Genomic DNA, 25,150 nt, shown 5'->3' with positions numbered 1-25,150 from the left:
TTAAAAATTAAGCGGGATTTCTGTCAAGAATTTCTCAGGAGCAGTTTTGGATTGCAGATTTGAATAACCAGATATTCAGTTCCAGTAAGTTTTTATATGATTAATAATAATATGCGTTTATTAAAACCGTCTCGGTTATAGTATTGAAAAAAAATATGTGTCAACTGAAATTCTTCACGTCATTTACATCAACTAACCTGTATTGGAACATCATGATAAAACTAACCCCCTATCCTTTAACGTCTCCTTACGTCATTGACTTTGCTCGATTGCACACAACCAATAATATGCCCAACGCATATCTCATACCTTCTATGCCCCGTAATTGCGGAGACAAGTGTTACAACAAATCGACAGTTTGTCGTTGCGTTCAATCGTTTTCCTATTTAACAAACGCAACGATCCAGTTCAGTCAAAGTTGGATCGGAATATAATCGGGATCGTATCGTAACCAATCAGTCAATTATCAGTGTTTGCGCACACGCCTGTGCACTGCAATATGCCCTGCGCAGTTCGCTAGTCTGTTGAAAATCTCTCAGGAGTACATCATCATTATAAGACAGCGATATATAAGTATAATAACATACGATTAACAACGAGGCTTAGCAAACATTTCACACTTCCAGATATCATTAATCATCGCGCATGTCACCAATCCATTGAAGCGTGAGGTCGCATTGCGTCATAGATTTCTCACGTAGTAACAGGTGCTCATTGAGTTATGTTTCATGCTCTGTGGATGCGTTGGAAATGCAAACGTAAAATATCTTTCGATATAAATTCTGTATGACGGATGAATGCTCCCAGTTCATGCAGATTTTTATTTAAATAACTAGGTATATTATACTGGTTAAAGATACAAGTCTTTAAATCTGTTCTACGCAACTACTTCAGCACTAACAATGAAAAAAATAACTTTTTTATTTGAATTATACTTGACTCCACAGTATTTTAACGTCGGGGTAATTATTTTATGACCAGACACAGCTTCGGTATGTCGTCTTACAGGCTTTTATTTTTCCTTGCATGTTCGAAGCCCTGTCAAATATAGGATCGTTTTTCTAAGGTCATTGACTACGCCAACTCTCTATCTACTGGATAGAGAGTTGGAGAGATCATTACGGTAGAATGTTATTCGGGTAATATTCAAAAGTTCAGATTTTAAAAGAATATTTTTTTTTATTATTATAATTCCTTAATCATATAAATTTAATAAAAATGGTGTATCATATAAATTACATTATGAATAAAAGTCAGAATTCATTATTGAAACACAAAAAATGTAACGTAGTAAATGTCCCATTTCTGTCTTCCAGTCCTCTTGAGTCAAAGGTTTATTATTCGATCACTATGTTCCAATGCGGGTTGGATTCCAGTTAGGTAGATTTTCATTCGACACGTGCAAGTTTTCTCACGTTTTCCTTCGCCGTTGAACCAGCATATTTTGGCTATAAGTTACGTTATTAATGCCACGTGGATTGGGCAATCTTATGCTATTACAATTTGAATTAATATTGGGACTGGCCGTTTGTACTCGCTGGAATAGTGTAAGCTTTTTCATTCAAATATATGACTCCACTAATATAAATTTTCCTTATACGTACTGACACTACCAAATGTTTTCAATTCCGTAATGAAACTTGTTTGCAGGTACTATATTAGAATAAAATAATTCATTTTATATTTTAGTTTTTTTTTTTTTTTACTTTTAAAAATACATTTTTCTTTAATTTTCTTAGTACAATAATTTTAATGTGAGTAAAATGTATTTATTTCCATTTGCGTTTTTCGAGTTCACGATTTTATAAGCGCCATTCCCATTGCTCGAGAATTTTCTTCCGAAAGAACGCATCTTCACTCAAGGAAAAAGGTTCGGCTTTAACCGAGCAAAGCAACCTTCGGGTATATTTATCTGGCTTACTGTAATAAGCTTAATATTATTACATTACCTATGTGCAACCTTACTTAACTTGCAATAAGCATACTGTGTATTGTAAGTCGGAATCCTTATAGCATCTACGATGTCATAGTTTTTATCTTACCGTTCAAAGAATTCTGTTAATGCCTCCAACTAATTCAATTACTTCATTCATACCCTCTCACTATACCAGAAATAAAAGTTGTTATAGGTATACACGATGTTTTGTCTTCTTCTTTCGAATGTCAAATTATTGAGAGAAAGAGAGATCAGTGTGGCACTTTGCTCTAGGAATGCATCTTTTATTAGTAAAACCGATGACGTAGAACCGAAATGAGTTATTAATCATTAAATGTATATCGCCAAAACATATTTTAATACTAAATTAATTTAATTTTAAAAATACAAATGGTACCTGGTTCCAACAGGTACGTAAGAAGATATTGATGTATTCCAGTTTGAAAGGTGAGTGATGCAATGTATAGTCACAATTTTAGCTCCCACGGACATTGGTGATGTAAAGAATGGTTAATATTTATCACGACGCCAATTTCTATAGGCGATGATGACCACTTACCGTCAAATGGCCCAATTGCCAACTACATCCGACTGTATTATAAAACTAGAAAACTACTGTAGGTTTTTACAAGAGAGACACCAAGATCGACGCTTATTTCATCTACATTGTCAATGTTATCTCATTTTGTTGTGATAACAATAGCATGTCACTCGAATTAATAGTTTTAAGTGAATTCGGAGAAAGGAGAGCAAAGCTTTTATCTTAATAACATTAATACAGATTAATATAATGTTCTTTAGATACGAATATGCGTATTCATTTAACACTATGAACTGTTTTTTTCTTTCCTTTTTTTAAATAGAATTGAGTAAAAGAGCACTTGGTTTTATTAAAATGTGCGACTTTCAACATTTCACCGCACTCCTAAAAGTATTTAAGCGAGTACAAAGTGCAGTATCATGTAACTTTTAACACATGTCACCGAGTGATAAATATTACATATATTTACAGATCCAAAGGATTTTTCACACAAATAATAATAATTTAGTTACACTTGGCCTTAATAATAAATAATCAATGGAGGTTAGAATATCTCATATACCTAATTTAAATATACTATAATCTAGTTTTAAATGAAAACATACTTGAAGGATTTTATTATTCCGCAAGAATACCTCGTAGATGTTAAATATTGAAGTAAAGTTTCTAAGTAGTCACCTGGGAGCTGTATTCCAAAAATAAACATTAAAACATCTCAAGTTTATAATAGGATTGAAGTTGTCACCCAAACTTGGCATTTTGTTATAATATCTATTCACATAATGCGTACACAAAGGCATAATATAAAATGATTACAAATTTTAAAATGAACACTTTGCTAAGTTTTGCTTTACTGAGGGATTCACGTGGCCGTGCTTCTAATATATCTCATGTTATACAATAGAAAAATGAACATTTTGAGCAAATATGCGTAATATATAATTATATTACCGGCAATTTTGAGATATATTGTTAAACTCCGAATTATAAACACTGGAGGAGTTATTAGCCTAACAGTAATAAGTCAAAATAATGTTTTTTTTTTTAATAAACATTAACCTGAGTTCAATTTTTTCATCACACAGTATTAATCTTAACTCTTAACAAAATAAACAATACATGTACTATTTATTTTTATTATTTTAGTAAATGTTTTTGTTTGCCTTGCAGTTTCGATCTGTATCTAATTTTGAATATGTTACATGATATGTGTGAAAACGTCAAAAAGCGTAGGGGTTGCTTTATTAATATGGATATAGATCGCTTAGTTTTGTTATTGTTTTATACATATTTTTAAGAGGTGTCGATCGCCCACAAAAATTGTAGTTACACAGGCCTACGTAATTTTTAAATGGTAACACAATAATGCTAAGTATTGCTGTTTGATTTTATTTATATCATAGTGAAACGAATAAAACTTAGAAATTCGATTAATAAAATTAAGATCTGTAATCTCACGTCATAAAATCTGAGTTTATTGACCTCAATTCGTTAGGAATTTTCCTTACATTGAAATTCTTTAGCTTCGCTTACATAGTGCTACTTAGATATAAACGATCAGATTGCATACCGCAAGTTAAATAATGTTCAATACGTTAAAGTAGTTTATTGAAGAATATTTTATGAGCAGAGCGTTATTTCCTATATTATAGAGAATTGGTCAAAATTGTTTAAAATAGACTTTGATAAAACTGTAATTGCTACATAGTAGCAATTATGACCAAAGAGAACCGATTTTCCAATCTCAAATCAATGCTACCAATACGAAATAATCCTCGTCAAATCATAATTCCGATAATCAGCTAAAAATAAAACATCGCTAATGAAGGCCGTGGATGAAAATTTAGATGTGTTTTTTTTATGATATACATCCAAGTTTTGACCTCCAATTATATAAAAACATAGTTTACCTGACATACATAGACGTCATCGTTTCTGATCAAGTCAAGGCGCTTTAATTTTTCATATAGCTTACCACCATACCATTCGGATTGTGTCAATATATGTCTCTGACTAAAAAAAGATATCAATTGAAATTTATAAATGCTTTAAATAATGTGAATTCGATATATAATAGCAAATGGTACGTATAAATGTACCTAAGTATTAATTAAAAAATTGTTCCGCTTTGATGTTCGTATAGTGTCTTATTATTTTATAAAGTTAATAACCAGTTGACATCCAGTGCCGTCTAGTAATTATTACCAGTTATTATTAGTAACCGCGGCTTTAATTTGCAAATAATTAATTATTATGTATGTCTTCAATTAATGTAATACTAGCAAAGTAACTGTAATTTAATGCGACGAAAGGAGCAGTCTTCTGCACAAGTATTTTTAAGATATGAGTACAATATCTAATATCAAACAAAATGTCATGCTACAAAAGCAAAAACAAAATATACTTCGGAAGAATATACTAAGAGCAAACAAAGTTAGTCTTTAAATGCCGCCTACGATATAAAATGCCTCAAGCAAGAAAGTCAAACCCACAAGTGGAGGAACAAGAATACGTTTTAATTTTACTAGGAAACAGAGCACGAATTATCCGATTGTTCTCAGTAAAATTTAACTTTCATGTCCTAGATCGTACTCGATGGTGAAAAACCTCCACATCTCGAATTAAAATCTGCAAAATGTGTATCCGCATGTGCGGATCTTAGCCCAGCAATAAGAAATTTACAGGCCGTCGCTTTACTTTTATTCGTTTTCATTACAGAATACTAAAAAACACTGATCTCATATTTCGAATTACATTTCTTAATATTAAAAATATAAAATACTTGATCGGCAATTTTTCCGTAAAGTCCAATGAATATTCAATGAGAATGTACGAACAGTGCTGCAGATATGATAAATAAAACCGGCACTGGGTGCTGCATATTTAGTAGTGACATCTGGTAAAGAATTTAAAATTGTACGGACAACTTCAAGTTAAAAAACTGGTCAAGCTCAAAACGAATTTCGCTCTTGTCTGGCTTAGCCTTTGTAATATTTTTTGACGTTTCTCTTTGTCATAGACTATTTTTATTCTTCGGTCCAGTCAACAAATGTTATGTTGACATAACAAACAATTTAATTATTAGCTCGTTAAAGTCCTTCTCTGCTGTTCTCTTTTATTTTTGTGCAATTTATTTATTGTTAAGTTATTGTTTACTACGAATTGCGATACTAATATAGCATGTTTACTTCGATGAAGGTCGGGATTAGAATTTTTTTTTAAATAAACTGCATCTTAAAAATTCTTTTTTTGGATGTTACAATAATTATTTATCAATTTAAATTATTTTAACAAACATATGAAGGTATAGTAAATTTCATTATATGTATTAATTTTTACTATATTACTCGACGGATTTGCGAAGTTATGTTTTTATATCTGTTTTAGATTGGTATGTGGGATTAAAATCCGGCCCTACAATATAATATTGTAAGTGGTTTGATGTAATCCATTTTAGTAGGAGGGTCGACGCGTACCAACAGACTATATAATGACACTAAATGAATTTATACTAATTTCATTTTTTTCACCTATAGGTCCCTTTTCTACTTAAATTCGTATAATGTTTCGACATGAAAAGCGTCTGACGCAAGAGTCCACTTCTGTCATTGTATTTTTATTGCACGCATTCTTGTTTTAGCATACAATTAAAAGTATTATTATTATTGATTATCTGTTTCCTTCTCACTGGCTCGCTTGCCGCCTAGAATTAATTGCCTTCGCTTGACTGTAGAACTATCAAGCCAGGCGGGCTTGACTCGGGTCTCGAAATTTTATAATATTTCTGTAAAAATGTGATATAAGATGATTGATTCAAAGGACAACAATAAAAATAATATTTATAATAATGGTGTATTCTATGAGTTCAAAGAAAACTCGATGCATGTAAAATTAACAGATTTTTATTGGACGTGAGTATGGGTTGGAAACTTAAAAGCGTCTGTACGGCGAAAACACGGCGAAAACGAGTGATTTTTAGCAAGAATTAGATGTATAGCTTGATTACATGAGTACCGTCTAGAACGGCAACATATTGTGGTCGCATGTGTATAAAATAAGTGGTAGGTGAGTAGGTTGCTATGCCTTTTATGGCAGGCACTAACAAATGGTATTCGGATTAGTTTTCTCTTTTATAATAAATGGAATAGACGCAAAAAATATGTTATTAAGATTTAAGGATTAAGTATAACATTTATCAAAGTAAATAATAAGATTCAATGAGTAATAATAATTTCATATCATTCAACACTTTTGCCATGAGGGTTCGTGTATACAATAATAAATTTTTTGACGTTGTTTCATTGCTCCGTATACACTGTTTTAACAACATTACAAAGAAATATAAAAATATAGGGCAGGGACACTTGTATTTTCTTTTGTAAGGTAGGAAATGAATAAGGACCTTTAAAGAGGGTCTACTTTTGTAATTAGAGTAACTGTATAAAAAAAAAATTATTATCCTTATTATTCTTATAATTATATTATTAGATGCACATTAATAACTGTACAAAACTGTTGCGCTTACAAATGCAGATTCAGACCTGATCTTGAAAATTATTGTATTAATTATTATTTTTTTTGACGATCTTTGCGATTTTTATACACAATTAAGAGAAAATTTATATAATAGAAATATAATATTCTTTATGTATGCGGAACATTTTAGTACCTGCGGCACGATTGCATAAACTCTTTAGAGTTTACATCTATATCACCACATTTATTTGTCTTAGTGTATAAAAAATAATGATACTTCTAAATGGTCGATCGACCATTATAATTACAAAAAAAGGTAGATTCCAAACACCGATATTATAGTTAAGCCTTTTCGTAAGACCACGACACTTCTTGGCCTTTAAAAATATATAAGATTAATAAAATATAAAGTAGATATTACCTTTGGTCGATAAATTTAGAAATTATTAATAACTGGACAAATACTAAACGAGTCGGTATGAATGATTTCTACAAAACAAATATAGTATTTTGCGAATATATAAAATGTGATGTCTGTCATAAGTGACAATCGCTAACAGACGCAACAACAATTAGTATTATTACAAAGACATATACATATTCTTTTAAATTGTGGTAACATGTGTTCATTTTATAGGCAAACGCGATCTCTGTCTGAGCTAAGTTAAATTTATACATATATAATTGACCAAAACGGTGGTCGTAAATAAAATAATATATTATGCAGTAATTTCTATTTGCATTATTAAGTGAACACCTCAATATGACACGTGTGGGCTGATGGCTGAATCCAACATCGTTAATTAATTATAATTTAAAAGTATTTTATAGAACAAAAGTATATTTTTTAATTGATGTCTATAAAACGTACTGGCACTCTTTCGTTAAGAAAAAATATATTTTATTTATATACATTATAGACATTTGGAAATGCAAATGAACCGAGAAGACGGGTTTTTGGACATGTTGTAGGAGGAGCTTAGAAAAGCTTAACTTGAAATTGTCGACCTCGATTTCCTATGTGCGTTCGCCGCCATCATGAAGAAAGGGTTGAATTTCGTTTTTTTTGCGATCTGTGCGTGATACGAGACTCATGAAAAAAATACTATTTTATAAATTTCTCGCCCTGTATTTTTGGATATAGTGGCTGAACTAATACTCTAGAGATTTATTATATATAAAACAAAAAGCTACATACGTAAACTACAATTTTATTGCAAACAAATTAATATGAACTTAAAAAAAACTTAATGTGTGGAAGTGTGGTTGAAATGTCACAACGCTCTCACACTCAAATTCGTTTCAAATAAATCTTTACAAAGAAAATTATTGAATATATTTTATTTTTTTTAATTTTTATTAGGACAAGTAACAGTAGATACAATATCACATCCAAAATAAAAAGTAAAAAAATACATTTCAAAATTATCAAGGGAAAAGTTCTTTTACTTACAGGTAGCCTCACCATGCATTATCATATTACACAATGTAATTATTGAAAATATGAATTAAACATAAGCATAATAATTAAAAATAAGAAATACAATACATTTTTAAGCTATTATACAATAAATAATAATTAATAAGATAAACCATATGATTAGAATTGAGCACAAATGAAATTCTTTATTTTTCGATTTAATTGAGGGCGACTATCGTGACTTATGTCTAAATCTTTTACTTTAATACTGATGGTGATGTATAACAATGATAATCACGATGTGATGGAATTCCTACCTAGTTGCGTTTTATATAATCTGGAATATATATACCATTTCTGCGTAATGAATAGATGCTGGGTAAAAGGTGCAGAAAACGCGTGCTGGGAGCGTTAGCATAGCAAGCTAAAACACATTTGGAAATAAAAACAAAGATCTGTATTACACTTTTAAGGAACTCAAGTAACTATTGGGAAGTTTGCATTCAATTAAAATTAAATATCATTATTTTGATCATTAAGTAAATATTTAAAAATTGTTACTCTATTTTGTTTCGCAAATTGAATATACGCGAAATATTCAAAATATTAAATATAATAACTATTTTCGTCATAATTCTAAGAAATATCAAAATATGTCATACAATTTTAGTTATTGGATTAAAAAACTGCACGCTGCCCTAAAAATTTAATTTAATACAAAAAATAGGTTACTAAATCTTAATTTTTGAAAGTCTTAACAACCTAGAAACACATTAAAAGCAGTAAATTTCAACAATATTTTATTTAAATGTCACATTTAAGTACTCTTATATTGCATTGTGTGAACTCAATTAAACTTCACCCACTTCTGACTAGCTTCATAGGAAGGAAGTAGATTCTTTAAGCGCGAGTAATATTTGGCACCGTTTTCAATTGCATACATAACCGAGCCCTCATAGTTGGCAATGTTTCAGTCGGTCAGCCTCATCAGGGTCTTTATTTTTACCAAGTGTCATTGTTATCAATTTATATAAGGTTATTAAAGTAATAATTATTTAAACTATATATCAATTGTAATTCTTAATTTGACAATTTCTTTTGATAATTGATTGACTCATAGATATATATATATATATTGATACACATTACAAAAAATAAATAACCGAGATGGCCAAAGTGGCTAGATCACGTAATTTTAACCGATAATTGCAAGCTCGAACCCAGACAAGCGCCACTGAATTTTCATGTGCTTAATTTGTGTTTATAATTCAGTTCGTGCTCAGTGGTAAAGGAAAAAATAGCAAGGAAACAGTGGAACAGCATGGTGGAATAAGTTCATAAACTTCACCTACAAAAAGGACAGGAGGCCCTAGCCTAGTAATGGGATACCTACAGGCTGTTTACAATTATATTATAATTTATTTTAACAAAATAAATTATAATATAATAAAAACACAAAAGCATATTTCTATCTGAAAAATACATTTAATATATGTTTTTTTGCTATATAAAAAGATACACTTAAATTGTGTACATCAAACATCGTAGCATAATATTTTTTTTATTAATGTCGTCACATTTTTGTTTAAACAATTTCATTCCGCGCGAGAATGGAACCAGCTTCGGACTTAATTTCATCAGGGACTTGTTTTTGTTAATTAAAAAAGGGAGTGGAACACCACCGATAAAATAATATTTCCTTTTGTTTCAAAATTCTCATAGCAAAAATATTTGGGATGATATAACTTCAAAAATATATATTTTTTAAACCAATAACTTCATAAGAGAATATTAGTATACGTATAAAATATACACGTATACACAATATTTTTGTTTAAAACAACAATTCAGATATATTTGTCTATGATCGTTCCTGCGAATAAGGCCACGAAACATAATTTTCTGTCATCTTAATAAGCTAGGTTTACTGGAATGAAGCTTGGCCAAATGAATGGAGTCAACAAATAAAAAAGTTACGGTATTTTGCAGAGCCCGGACTATTTTAAAAGTTGACCTAAACTTCTCTCTTCGTTACGAAACAAAATCCCAACGTTTGAAAAATAAAAATATTAAACCGAAAAGTTCAAGTTCCTTTAGTATCTATATTTAATTAAAAACTTAGTAAAATGTTTTAATGAGATATGATTGTGGTGAAGATGTTTAAATTAATGAATTGGTTTTCAAGTGCTTTTAAAATATTACACGAATATGTTTCCAAGACAACACTTAACACTCTGTCCAATTAAACGAAGTAGAATTGGAAGTACGATATATACCTACAAGTAACCTACGCCTAGTTATCTTCTGCCGTCATTACTTTATTATAATATTTGTAATATATTAGTCGTGTATTTTCTACTTACTCTACTTTGTATTTGACTAAATATCGACAAGAATTATTTCAAGTATTTTTACTTTAGTAATATTCGACGTTTGAAAAATAAGTATTTTCTTATTCTTCGTAAGGAAACAATAAGGAATCTATTGATGCCATAAATACCAATATATAATAATAGTAACAATTATTATAACTATAATAATAAGGAATTTATTATTACTATTTTAATAAGTATGAGCAATATCTTTAACAGGTTTATAAAATAATATCACAGTATTTTAAGGACTCCTGTGCGGGAAATATAATACAGCACAAGTATGCACACACAGTTTTACGATCCGATGTGACGGCGAATTCAACAAGACCGGAAAGATCAGGCAGTATTTATGTCATAGTGAAACAGCAACAATATATGTCAATGTAACCAATGTTTTGTTAATTGTATAGAATTTCATCAGCTATATAATTATATAGGATAAATATACTAACTATATTATTTGTTCCCAGATAACTTTAGCTCATCATGTGGCGGAGAACTAATGCGGCTTGGGCAGATTGAGCGTCTCTCCACATGCCGACAACACTCTGCAGTCAGCAGAAAGGTTAATTACTTTGTAATTATCAATTAACCACTTACCTTTATTAATCAATTTATATATTTTCAAACGTCTAACCTTTAATATATATTTATTTACTTCTACAACATTTTATCGTGTTTCAATATTTTCATACTAATTAATTAGGCCAATATTCAAATACAAAAATAAACTAAACGCAATATCGAAACTAATTAAGATGCATTAAATTTAGTTCATTTTTATTAAACACAAATTACCAATTTACTATAAAATTTACGAGATCAATTCCAAAATTTAAATTTTATTTATAACAAACTTAATAGTAGTTTATGATATATTTCTATAATTCGTATCCTCATTTGAAATACTTGTTAAAAAAATTTGGATCAAATAGGTAATCGATTGAATTTCCAAAATAGCTTCGCAGCTCTGTCGCTTTTGCTACTGTAAAAGAGGTCAAGTTAAGTTTATTCTTCAAAGTAAATCTAGTAACAACGTTATGTAAATATATTTTGTGTATATATACATATTGCACATCAAACACACTGTTCAAAATAAAACTGCTTACTAATGAATTAATATTAAGAGTAACGTTTGGGTTATAAAGTAAATAAAATTTGTTACGAAAACATGATTGAACGAAGTTATTTATTATTTTCTCACATATATAAATACAGTTCCATGATACTTTAATTAAAAATTACTTTTCAACACAATGTTGAAGTTTTAGGTCATTTTACATAATTAATAAGTATTATAATCAATATTTACCCAATAACTGTAATTTTAAGTAATAGGTATTTATATCTAATAGATTTACCAATTATGAAAAAATATAGTTTAATTCGACTTACTTTTTATCAAATAGGAACTATATCAAATATTAATATACTGTACTTATATCTTGAAACATTCATAACTTTATGGACCAAGATACATTTGCTAGTTGATACAAGACAAATAAACGGAAAAAACATTTTAATGTAGAACGCAATTACGCGTCGGGCTTTGAAGTATTTCAAAGGGTTCAAAGGCATCAGCATAATAGGATGTAGGTGCAGCGGAAACGCTGAGAATTGTCTACCTCGAGCATTCTATTGTAGTCCGAGAACATATTTGCGACGCTATTAAGTCACATGCGACTTTAGAATTTCACTTATTTATTTCTAACTTAATTGGTTAACGATAGTTATACATAATGTATGATGATTTTATTAATATTTTAAAAGAATACGTTTATTGCAAACGTAAAACGTGAAGGGGCGTGGCAGTGCTCTATTATCGGTATAAACTATAAATCACGACTAATATTATGTTTTACTTTAAACTTGGCCGCAAAGTTTTATTTTAAAAGTGTGCTATATCATCTCACAAATACAACACACTCAACTGTGATGTGTGCCTTTTTATATTGATTTAACAAATAAAAAGATTTTTTCAATTTTGAAGCTAAAATCTGAACAAATTTAGTTTATATTTAAAGTATCTAACCAGTCATCCCCGGTTTTAGCACAACACATTATATTTAATAGTCATTATTTAAAAACAACTACTGTAACTTACAAATATCATTATTGTGCTTTCAATTCAATCATACCACTATAATTTTTCACTATAATAATTACAAAAATGTAGTTGACGTCATAGCATTTCCATATTCAATGTAGGTCATGTATTTAATTCGAGGCTGTCAGAAAAATCATGTTACGGGGTGGCCTCGCTACACGTCAGTTAGTCGACAACTGTATGCATTCGCATGAGTTACAGATTTAATTTACTTGGGAACCATGAATCGATCAATATCGGAAAATACGCTATAGTTCATAGTTCAAACATCGTTCATGTAAATGGTTCTATGCGGGTTAAAGTCATGTAAAATTATTTCTTCAAATGATACCTACAATATCTTAAAATATTGTTTGTCATGTAATAGAAAATTGCGTTACTTAATTTTAGTTTTGAACTACTATGAAAACTAATGTTATTTACATATTTGACATTACATAAGTACATAAATAAATACCACCAAAATAAATATGAATTATAGTTGGCATCAATTATTTTATTATTCAATGTATAAAATTCGACCAAAATCGACGTTCGAAATAATCCGGAATAAATGTATTTAAGACAGAGTTGTAAGTTGAAAGTCGAATCGAAATTGTGAAATTGGCAATAATAATGAATAAATCTATAAATTTACACTGCTAATGATATTTTCTCCTGCTATTACTTATAACTTTAAAGTGGATTTTAAAGTAATCCAAATTAATTAACACAAAATTCCCAAATTCCGCAATTATAATGTCACTATTGAAATTATAATTATACGGCCTTGTTAAAATAGCCCCACCACATATATAATTATATACTCAGTAAGTATTTAATAAAAATCTTTCAGATGTCCTAATATGGGTTGGTCATGCGTGGTGGCACGCGCCGTGGCTTTTCTCCTCATGCTCAGCAGAGCATCCGCGCTAACGTCCGACATGTAAGTATTACTTTTTAACATTTATAAGTTCGAAGATAAGACGTATATCGGCAAGAAACATGAAGCATGTGCCGTGTTATTGTTCCGCAGCTATACCAGCGCCCTGAAACAAGAAGTTAAAATAAAAACTTTTTTCTTGACAGGAGAGGAAACTTATTAACTTACGTCCCGCGGACGAAGATATTTACGAACTAATACCAAATTTTAATTAATTGATGTAAAACAAAATTCACCTCTCAATATCAAAATGTATTAAATCAAACAACCCAAACAAAAATAGGTCAACGCAACTGAAAGCATTAACATACGAGTAATACGAAGATTATCTCTACGTCCTTTAGACTAAAAGCCTCGAATATCATACAAAAGAGTAGTTTTATTGCACTCTGCATTTAAACATTGTGAAAACAAAACTATACACAGTAAACAACCTACCATGTTGCCAAGCACATGAAACGCCGGCTTTAAGTCCTTCATCCACCACATTTGAAACGTTTAACTGCTATACTTTTATGTTTTATGACAGATTTTGTGAAAAAGACTAATTTGTCGCTACATTTTATAAAATAAATCGTAGCAGTGAATACGTTCCCTAATATTTTAATTTTATATTTAAAAATGTTCTCTTTACTATACGACTAAAATTACCTAAACCAACCAAAATATTAAACGAATATTCAAATGGAAATATTGCATTTTGAACGCATCATTTACTGTGCCAGTAAAACACTTTAATTTTGATAGTGGATAATATAGTAAGGGTTAATCGAATTGAACGTAGTGGTGAGAAGGCAGGGTACACCACAAATGAGAAAGGTTTGTAGGACGAGTGGGGGGCGGTGGAGCGGATGTAACACGGTAAACATCTGTTCAAGCGTGAAATACCCCTCTATCTATTTATAGAAGTTTCACAACGAACACTTTTGAAATATGAAACTGTTTCGCCACCAACACTTTTGTTAATTCAATATTGTGTACGTACATTTTTTTCTATGTATCGCTTTTGAAAATAATTAATTTTACAGAAAAATAAGTAACACTGTATAGTCTTATATAACATTAAGTACCTATAAGCAGTCGAATATTTTCAAAAGTATATTTTTTACATTTAAGTTTTTTCCTTAATATGCATCCATTAAATATATTCGTATTTATTTATTGTTTATTTATTTTATATAGTACAAAATTAAAAATGACAAAATACTTAATCGATTTACGTAAAAAACAATCTTTCGGTACTGACTATTGAGGCCCATCCTATGCTTTAATACATAGCCTTGAAGTCCAAACTTCAAGACTCTATGTTTGGTCCTTAGGTATGTTTTTTTTTTCTATGATATCGGTAGGAGGATGAGCAAATGAGCTACCTGATGGTAAGTGGTCACCACCGCCCATAGACAATGGCGGTGTAAGAAATATTAACCATTCCTTACACCACCAATGCGCCACCAACCTTGGGAACTAGGATGTTACGTCCCTTGTGCCTGTAGTTACATTGGCTCACCCTTCAAACCGGAACACAACAATATTGAGTACTGCTGTTCGGTGGTAGAATATTTGATGAGTGGGTGGTATCTAGCCAGACGGGCTTGTACAAAGCCCTACCACCAAGGAATTTGTAAATAGAGGTGCAATTTTATTAATATAATTGTTGACAAGGGGATCTCTGCACCCGTTTACTTGCAACTTTAATAAATCACCAAGGTAAAAACACAAATACCAAGGTAAAAAAATAAGGTCATTCACGTTATTAGGATTGGACAAAGGTATCGTGCTTCAAACGTAAAACGTGTTTAACGTTAGCAAGCAAAGGCAGTGGATAGAGCGAGTTAAATATATACAGATAAATAATAAATAAAACAATAAATTAGGAAGAAAACAAATTAAGATATAAATGAACTAAAAAATATATTAGAATAAACTGAGAGCCCGAAAAAATCTTAGGTCTAAGTAAAGTAACTCTTGGGTCTTTTTTCAATTAATCTTATGCTATATTTTTCTAGTTCTATTAGCGTAAAGCCTTCGTGAAAACATTTATCTGATTTTATATAAATACCCTGTTAATCTACCTCCGCTTATAATCGGTTCATTTGAGTCGATTATAGTCGATTAACTGCAAAATCGGAAGAACAGATCGGTCTTAACATACTTTCGATTAAAAATCGATGATGTAAACTTGCAACTTAAACTGAAGTCATTGTAATGAGCTGAAAAACATACGATCTATCTGAACTTATAGCATGGCAGCGCATGTACCTGTATTGCTTAATACAATGAAAATTTAAATTAAATATGAAATAAATTATTAGCCGAGATGTTTCATCAACTCCTACTACATGAGTAACCTCAATCCTTTATTTAGTAAGTTTTGCGTCGATGATTGTATTATTGTTTTTGAAATTTAGTATATTATAAAAGTTGAGTTAGTAAAACAAGCGAGATTGTAAAAAATCGCTGAAGGCCTTTACTGATACCATCTTAGTGGTAAAATCTTGTTCTTGTGACCTCAATTATTGTTTAAAATTTGTGCTACACTCTTTGAATCCAACTTAACAAGCAAATCATTCTTATATTATTTTTACCTCTTTTCATTCTATTAATTATTAATAAAATTTACAAATAAAAAAAAAACATTTATAAACAAATAACCTTTTTCTGATAGCACAGTAGTCAGTTCTAAAGTCTTCAGTAGCACTAAAGCAACAACAGTGAGTCCTCTTAGTATAGTACCTTCTTAAGTAACACTGACACCTGTATCCGTTCTTTTAAAGCCAAGTGGTCTCTTAAGATGTCGGCGATACTTATTACTTAATGGAGCATTGGCCGAAACAAAAGCAATCCTTTAGTCGATAGACCACATAGCGGATACCTAGGAAATACATTTATAGAATAGTAATTAAAAAAAGTAAATACGATAGTATAAATTAGTAAGTTATTAATTATTTTATATTAAGAGAAATAATCGAAATTATTTTATATTTTATTTATTTATTGCACTAATTTTAGATGTGATATATTACTTACCTTATACAAATTTAATTTTAACAAATCCAAATGCCAAATCCTATTTTTTATAACATCTTATATATTTGTATTAATTATATTACAATTTATAATTGAGGGACACAATTTAGACCAATAAAATTATTTGGATTCTTTATATCAGCTCATAATTAAATATATCAGAAATTCAGGACATGGGCCACGGTTCATAACTTCGGAAGTGCGTTCCATGGGATAAAATTTTTGCATTGCTCTCCAACAGTCTCCAAATTACACTCACGCTGCTTCCTAAACATTTATATTTTAATATATAATCGTTTTAACATGTATTATTATTATACAATGAGCTAAACTTTAAAATAGCACGATGGGAACGGATTTTCGTACAAGCTGAATTCCACGAGGAAGAAACCGCGGGTGTAGGTAGTCTTAAATAAAAATAACCAGAGGTGAAATTAATTTACACTGCCTTTGCAAAGTAAATCTGCTGAGCTTAAGCATAGCAATTAGGTTTGCTAATAAACGATTAGATAGATACTAATCTAAAATCAATACTATATTCAAGGCGACTATATTCTTGTCTACAAGATGTGTTTATGTGAGTGATGTGTTTATTATTGGATATTCTTATAGGTTTAGAATCTTAAGAAAATATTTCATTGTTTCTATTATATATTATATAATTATGATATAAATGGGATCCTCATTTTTATGTAAAACATATTTATTAATTATTTCAGCTTTGCAGCGGGCAAGTCGGACAAAGAGATTCTGGACAATCTACTAAAAAACTCCCGCTATGACAAAAGACTGCTTCCACCAGTAGATGGTAATTAAACTAAATATATACATATATGTGGATTTCAGCCAGCATATCGTCGTTCACACTCTCAGTCGCAATACGTTTTTTTTCGAAAGTAAAAGCGATCGTCATAATTGGGATCGTTTTAAATTTAATCAAGGATGTGATTTTGAGTGTTTCTGTAGAAAAAATAGTGCGAAGATGAAATACAACTTATTACTCTAAGATTGAATAGTATTTTTATTGAATAATCTTTTTTTATTTACTCTTCGAAAGAATTGAATTATAATTTCAGCTACAAGGCTGTATTAACTTACAGATCCAGATTTTTGTTGTGGTCTTACCTCACCGAACGACACTGTTGACCAAAATAATATTGGGCTACCCTCGCTTCGGCCTCGATCGCACAATCGCGGTTCGTTGTGTCTATGTTTTTGAAAAGAGAAATGTCTTTCCCTATTAATTTTGTTTTTAGTTTATTGTGTATCACCGCAATGATCTCTGCACAAGGTTTATTTTGTTACATTGTACAGTTGTTATATGTCCCAAAACTAAATGACAAGTGGTTACCAAGCGAGAGGCCAAGTTTTATTAGGTTCATTAATATTGAGGTGTTGTAAAACAAAATAATTAATTTAATACTTTTTTTAACAAATCTAATGCTGAAATTGTTTTTGGTATAAATGGTATAGGCTCTGCAACGCCTCGGAAGAATTGTTTTTTTGGCAGAGATGCAAATCTTTGCATTTATATTTCCAATTCTAGCATTTTAGTAAATCAGTTTGGCTTGATTTGGTATTGGCAATCATAACTAAGTGATTTGGTGAGTTTATTACTTCTTATTTCGTCAAAACTAGTAAAACCTGGAATCTCGTACAGTATCCATTTAATAATGATTTTTCAGACAACATTTAAAACTCGATTTTACCTTGCGCTATATTTCTCCTTTTAATAAAAAAAAAAACACTTTTGAAAAGAAGATAAATATCCTAAGGCGTAATCGAGATGTAGATTTTATTTTTATTAAATAACATTGTTATTTCAGTTTAATTGTATGCAATTGTAGTTTGCTTTTAATTCACTTCTTTACACACACACAGAAGCAACCAATGCAAAGCTCATTCATTACTTTTATAATATTAAAAATAATTATTAATTTTGTTTCAAAACACATTTGAAAAAAATAGTTATAAGTTTTATTTTAATACATGATTACATCATTAGACTAAGTGGATATTAATATGAATATGTAGATTTATAAGTTATCTATTAAACATGGAAAAAGGTCATTCGAAATACAAACTAATCTCTTATAATGTACTCAGTATTATGTTCTTAACTATAAATTCTAAAACACTATCAACGTAATATCTTTATTGATTTTTATTTTTGTTTCTCTTTTCACAAACATATAACACAAATCATGCTAATGTTTTAAATGTAACAATTGAAAGTTTGATGTAAATGCGACGTTCATTCAGTAAAAATAAATTATATTTTGCATACATTACCGCGAAGAAAAAAAACTTTTTTATTTATTAACCAAGCACTTTGATGTTTTCCTTTAGAATCCAAGCATGCGTTTTTCTTTTCGAGATAAATGTCTGCTTGTATAATGTCAAACAGTGTATGTACGTGTAGTTCTATCTGCTATTCTCTATAAATAGCCTTTTATGTTGCTGTTCTTCTCTATCATAAGGAAACTGGATTGATAAAGAAGTATAATTTAAGAATAATCCATAATTGATCACAAACATTGTCCGTATTTGATTTCCAGGTGTCCTCACCGTAAATGTTAGCGTGCTACTTCTTAGTTTAGCATCTCCAGATGAATCTAGTCTTGTAAGTTATTTTTTTAATAATCTATCATGTTTATATATGAATTAACCTACACTATAATTATCTTGCTTTTTAATTTAATTTTACCTTATTTAATTATATAATTTGATCTTTTCAGAAATACGAGGTGGAGTTTCTTCTGCAGCAGCAGTGGTATGACCCTCGATTGCGATATTCTAATCAGTCGCATTACGACTTCCTAAATGCCATCCATCATCACGAGGACATCTGGTTGCCTGACACATACTTCATAATGCATGGGGATTTTAAAGTAAGTTCCAATATTACTTAACCTTATCGTCTGTCGTTTATTAAATTAAAATAGAACGACATTAGTTACTCTAATAGATGAGATAGAGATGCATTTAATGATTGAAAACGCTGTTAGTTGTTAGCCTTGAAAAATGTTTTGTTAATATTATTTTTCTCATTAAAAAAAACGTAATCGTCAATTGCTATGATGCAAAAATTCGCATAATTATCAAGGATAGCATCTTTAGGTCTTATTATAGTGGACATTATTTAATTTTACTGTAATATTTCAGGATCCAATAATACCTATGCATTTTGCGTTGCGCATATACCGGAATGGCACAATCAACTACTTAATGCGGCGTCATCTCATACTGTCCTGCCAGGGGCGGCTCAACATCTTCCCTTTTGATGACCCTTTGTGTTCATTTGCATTAGAGAGTAGTGAGTAATGTTGTGTAACTTATAGAGCAATGCAATGAATAGTTAATTACTTGGCAATAATTTGCTCAAAAAAAAATTCTATGTACAGAATTGAAATAAGTAAACGTTAATTTAGTCATGATGGTCATAAGAATTACATTATGACGTTGGGACCTTATCGCAGGACGCGTAATCGAACTATTTGGATAAATTTTAAATTACAGATTTCAAAAGATTGTTATATATTTTTTATTCGTCGATTTTGTATTTTCTCAATTTTTCATCAGATATTAATTTTAAATGTCTTACGTGAAATAATAATTATTATTTTGAGCAATCATAAACGAATAAAACCATTTACTTCTGACATGTCCAAAAGAAAACCTATAAACATACCTACAGTAAATTACAAAAATGATACCAGACCTGGCAAATAAATTAAAAATTGTTACAGTTTGCAATAACATAAAACTTATCTGTATCCCAATTCCTGCATAATTATTCGACTAATGAACGAATACGTTGCCACTGATGAACAATAAGAGACCACAACAGCTGATTACTAAGTCAATGGTTATTTACAATCCGGTTTTCCTTTGTTTCAAGAGTAGCAGGCTCTTTAGTAAACGCACCTCTACTTACGGATACCGTAAGCATATAAACATCAATCCATGTAAACTCCGATGATGACGGTTTTTAAGAAACACAAACGTCACTGCAATACAATATCAAATCACCAAGAATCAAACCAAAGAATAAATCAGATGGCATGCTTTACATCTGTGAAAATATGAGAGATGTTAACAACTCGGTTTGTGCTAATTATAACTATAAAAATAAATTTAATGTAGCAATTTATTGCTAAGTAATTGTACTTAGATTGTATGGTATCGTTTAGTACATTGAAACTTCTATATTACTTATAGCTTGACTTATTTTTTTCTTATAGTTAAATGTGTCATTTAGCGTTTTAGACTCTTGTTATTAGGATAGAAAATTTACTAGAACATGTAAACAGAGACTTCAATTTGTCAAGCAAATCTTTCTATTTGCCTGTTGCAAATAGTAAATGTAATTTTTTTTTATTTCAGTATCTTATGAGCAATCGGCTATTACCTATGTATGGAAGAATGACGAGGACACGCTGAGAAAGTCGCCATCATTGACGACCCTGAATGCGTACCTCATCCAGAATCAAACCATTCCTTGTCCCATCAAAGCTAGCTGGAGAGGTAACGGATAATTCTCGTTCAGCACCTTAATATTGCTTATTATGACATTACTGACCAATAAATCTAACGTATACAGGGTGTCGATGAACACGGGTACACAAATTTAATTCGATCTTAAGCCATGTATTGGAAAAAGGATACAGGATTTCAATACTTGATTCTAAGATAATCTTAGATATTTTTTTAAATTTGGTTAAATGTTGTGTGATGATGTGAATAAAATGATTTAATCTACTTTTTGTGAAAAATTAATGATTGTCTTTATTAACTGATTGATATGTTTGTTTACTTAGCTTCCAGACAGCAATGGAATTATTTAGTTTAACTTAGGGACGAAAGTCCATCTATACGAGATCTGTGTTTAATTTCTACCCTTAAATTACCCTTATTTCCTTATTAATAAATTGTCTTTATTTATATTTAATTACATACCTAGTTTCGGGACTCCCTGTATATTTGCAGCAAACCGGTCGCGCCCAAATTATGTAGTTTAGTATTCCCGACATACATTCTTTTGTTACGAGCACAATCCTGTACTTAAATAAAACAAATTCTGATTAACTCTTTTCAGCTTGGTCTTGGTTTACTGAAACATACCTTTAAGTTTTTCGTGCTATGTCAAGATACAAAATTACTTTATAATACATGTGTTATATATACGATAGCTTCTTATTGTAATGTTAGATGATAATAATCAGATAAGGATACTAAGTAGTAGATAATTTAAGTGTAGTTAACATAGTTATGGCATGTTCATTTTTTATTGGTTCAATACACACATTTTGCATTACTTGTACAATCTTAGTATATCAGCTTTTATTTGTTACAATATTTTCATGATAAATATTAAAGAAGTGTCTATGTAGAATGTAAGAATTTATTCACGTCTTTGCAAGCAGCTGATGGTATTTCCCTTTACGAGGACGATGAAGAGCTGACATGTAATCTTTGCCAGAGACGCTTTGAGGAGCAAGGTACCTACCTCTTGAGTTGAACTGGATGACTGACAGTCCTTTCCGGTGTTGACGTATTTATACCGTATTCTCCGCTTATGTGTGAGTAATTGCGTTGTTGTGTGATAGACAAGTGAAAAACGCTAAGAGAACTTCTTAACCAGTACTTCCATCATTCACTGTCATCAAACATTTACTTATAATTTGTGTTACTTTTGTGCACGTAACTGTTTGAATGCACGTGATAGATTTTAGTCAATTCTGCTGTTTAAAATGTTGTTACACTACGCTCGTACACTCTGATACACAACACGCATTACTCCTGCATACGGGATCGTAGTAGATTAGAAGTTACTTTAATTATAGTTATTGTAAATAATCTACAAGGCCACTGAATAGAGTTACTTGGAATACATCCGAAAATTACCCTAACCGTTTATTCCATTGTACAACCGAATACAACACTGAACACGATTCCGAGCAAGCACGTGTTGTATGACGTTCAATCGTTACGTATAATATTAACTTCACAGGTAACTACAGCTGTCTAAAGGTGGACCTTATTTTTACGAGAGACCGAGCATTCTACTTTACCACAGTATTTATCCCTGGAATTATTCTGGTGACCTCTTCCTTCATCACATTTTGGCTGGAATGGAACGCGGTTCCAGCCCGTTCCATGATAGGTAAAATTGGCTGGCGAATGGAATGTTCTCGGTCTTGCATCTTGCATCTTCTCTCTTCGTAGTTGTGGCTGCGGCTGTTACATAACACGCTAACTCTACCTCTCGCAGGGTACTTTCGCTTTCCCGTTGGCAATGTAGAACTGTTCTATTGTAAAGCCGACGAATTAGCGTCTACATCTGCTTCTTTTATTATTATTTATTTTTAGATATTTGCTTAACATTTTTAGGTAATTACAGCTGCCTGAAAGTGGATCTCATCTTCACGCGAGATAGATCATTTTACTTCACTACCGTTTTCATTCCGGGGATCATTTTGGTGACTTCGTCTTTTATTACTTTTTGGCTGGAATGGAATGCAGTGCCTGCTAGAGTTATGATAGGTAAATTAAATTATTTCAATTGCATATAACAAACATACGACAAACAAAGCACATATATAATAAAATATTATTATTGATATTCTTCGTCAAAGTGTGTACATTATTATTTCCAACTTTGACGATCGAGGATAAAGTTGCTTTGTCATGTACTAAAGAAAACTGCGGTACAATACTATGTGAGTAATAAAAAATAGATTCTGAGTAAAAACTTTTGGAATTACAATTTGCATGATAAATAAACATATTATGCTTTTTAACAAGTAGATAAAAAGTACTTACTTGTAGAACTTTTTAATTTTTAAAATTTTTATAGTAATATTTCACAGAGCTTTACTTCATAAGCACTTATCATAATTAATAACCAATAGTTCTATAATATATTCAAGATATGAACATCCAGCGAAAACTAAGCATGTTTTTTTAGATCGAATTTTATTTTAGCCAGATTATATAAATATGCCCTTACAAATAATTATACAGCAAGCCAATAAATATTACGCAAATAGACTGACTTTATATTATTTATTAAGCAAATGCTGCTACGCAAAAAGTCATACCGCCTTAATAAATCAAAAAATTACTCTGCGCTATTTTAATAAGTTAATAGTGACTAGTAACTGAAAACAGCAAAGTAATTTTTGTGCCTGCTGCTAAATAGTGAATACGTCCGCTGGAATGTTCATATCATAAACAGTATTTGTCGATCTAATTGATTTTATTTTTGATACAGGCGTAACGACAATGTTGAATTTCTTCACAACGTCGAACGGTTTCCGGTCAACCCTACCTGTGGTTTCCAACTTAACAGCTATGAACGTTTGGGACGGGGTATGCATGTGTTTCATCTACGCATCGCTACTTGAGTTCGTGTGTGTGAACTATGTCGGTCGAAAACGACCACTTCACAATGTCGTGTACAGACCCGGCGAAAATCCAGTGACGCAGGTGAGTTCTTATTTCAACATATAAATATTATTCGTGTCGTTTGTATCTGTGTTTCAAATAAAGTGTGAATTATAGCAACGCTTAGTTGTGATTAATGCACCTAACAAGTTTTAATAATAATCGTTAAGGTACAAATGAGCCAAATACTTTAAACATAATTTTTGCGATTATATGATGTTCTAATCTCCTGGAAACGTTAAGTACTCTAATACTTTACTCACACATGCGTTTACATTCATTTAAAACTTACCTAAAATTTCTATTAAAATTCCAATTTTAATCTACATTTATCTTACGTAGGTACTAACAAAACATTTTAAACACCTTTAACTTATCTGAAATTATTTTAAAAGGCGCGGATATTTTTTTCATTTTATGTCTAAACTTCATCGATAATAATCAATAAACTTACCTTCTTACATATTTTGTATTTGAAATGGATTTTCAAGCTATGCTTATACTATGAATGCAATGACTTTAATCGGTTCATGGGCTTTTTTTTAAATATTACACAAAGCATAAGTATTAATTACTTCCTTGATGAATGAGTCCTATTACATTTTCTATTCTTACTCTTTGCAATGTTTTCTTTCATTGACTTAACTATCACAAATATAGCATGTAATTTTTTCCATTTTTTAATATTCCTTCTAATTTTTTTCGCATGTTTTTAAATTAACCCTTGCACGCCTTGTTCCATTTCCTTTAATACCGATACATTTTTATAGAAACTATTTATAATCCTATCACCAAAATGCAAAGACTTTTTTGTGTGGCCATGGTCGTTCCTTCCATATAAATTATCGTATTCATTAAAACATAATACACGATTCTGTTAGTATAGAAAACATTGCA

General features: G+C 30.5%; 1 protein-coding gene across 29 annotated transcripts in view; it reads left to right on the top strand.

The window, feature by feature from the left end:
• LOC125065479 (glutamate-gated chloride channel) overlaps positions 1-25,150 on the top strand; it is a 62,078-nt gene that overhangs the window by 29,452 nt on the left and 7,476 nt on the right. For 13 of the 29 annotated variants that reach the window (XR_007119627.1, XM_047673082.1, XM_047673081.1 and 10 more), the window contains 10 exons: positions 11,219-11,313; positions 13,691-13,780; positions 17,524-17,612; positions 19,363-19,427; positions 19,543-19,695; positions 19,970-20,120; positions 21,191-21,331; positions 22,818-22,970; positions 23,198-23,350; positions 24,081-24,295. Coding sequence is in view for 28 of the 29 variants with exons in the window: in XM_047673082.1 (XP_047529038.1) it covers positions 13,701-13,780; positions 17,524-17,612; positions 19,363-19,427; positions 19,543-19,695; positions 19,970-20,120; positions 21,191-21,331; positions 22,818-22,970; positions 23,198-23,350; positions 24,081-24,295 (1,200 nt within the window). In the remaining variant the exon portion in view is untranslated. Of the gene's footprint in view, positions 1-11,218; positions 11,314-13,690; positions 13,781-17,523; positions 17,613-19,362; positions 19,428-19,542; positions 19,696-19,969; positions 20,121-21,190; positions 21,332-22,230; positions 22,306-22,817; positions 22,971-23,197; positions 23,351-24,080; positions 24,296-25,150 lie in introns of all 29 variants that reach the window. The other 16 variants (XM_047673106.1, XM_047673105.1, XM_047673103.1 and 13 more) reach the window with 3 other exon arrangements.

The sequence above is a fragment of the Vanessa atalanta genome, chromosome 7 (assembly GCF_905147765.1).
Source record: "Vanessa atalanta chromosome 7, ilVanAtal1.2, whole genome shotgun sequence".
NCBI lineage: Eukaryota > Metazoa > Arthropoda > Insecta > Lepidoptera > Nymphalidae > Vanessa > Vanessa atalanta.
This window is presented reverse-complemented; position numbering and strand designations above follow the sequence as displayed.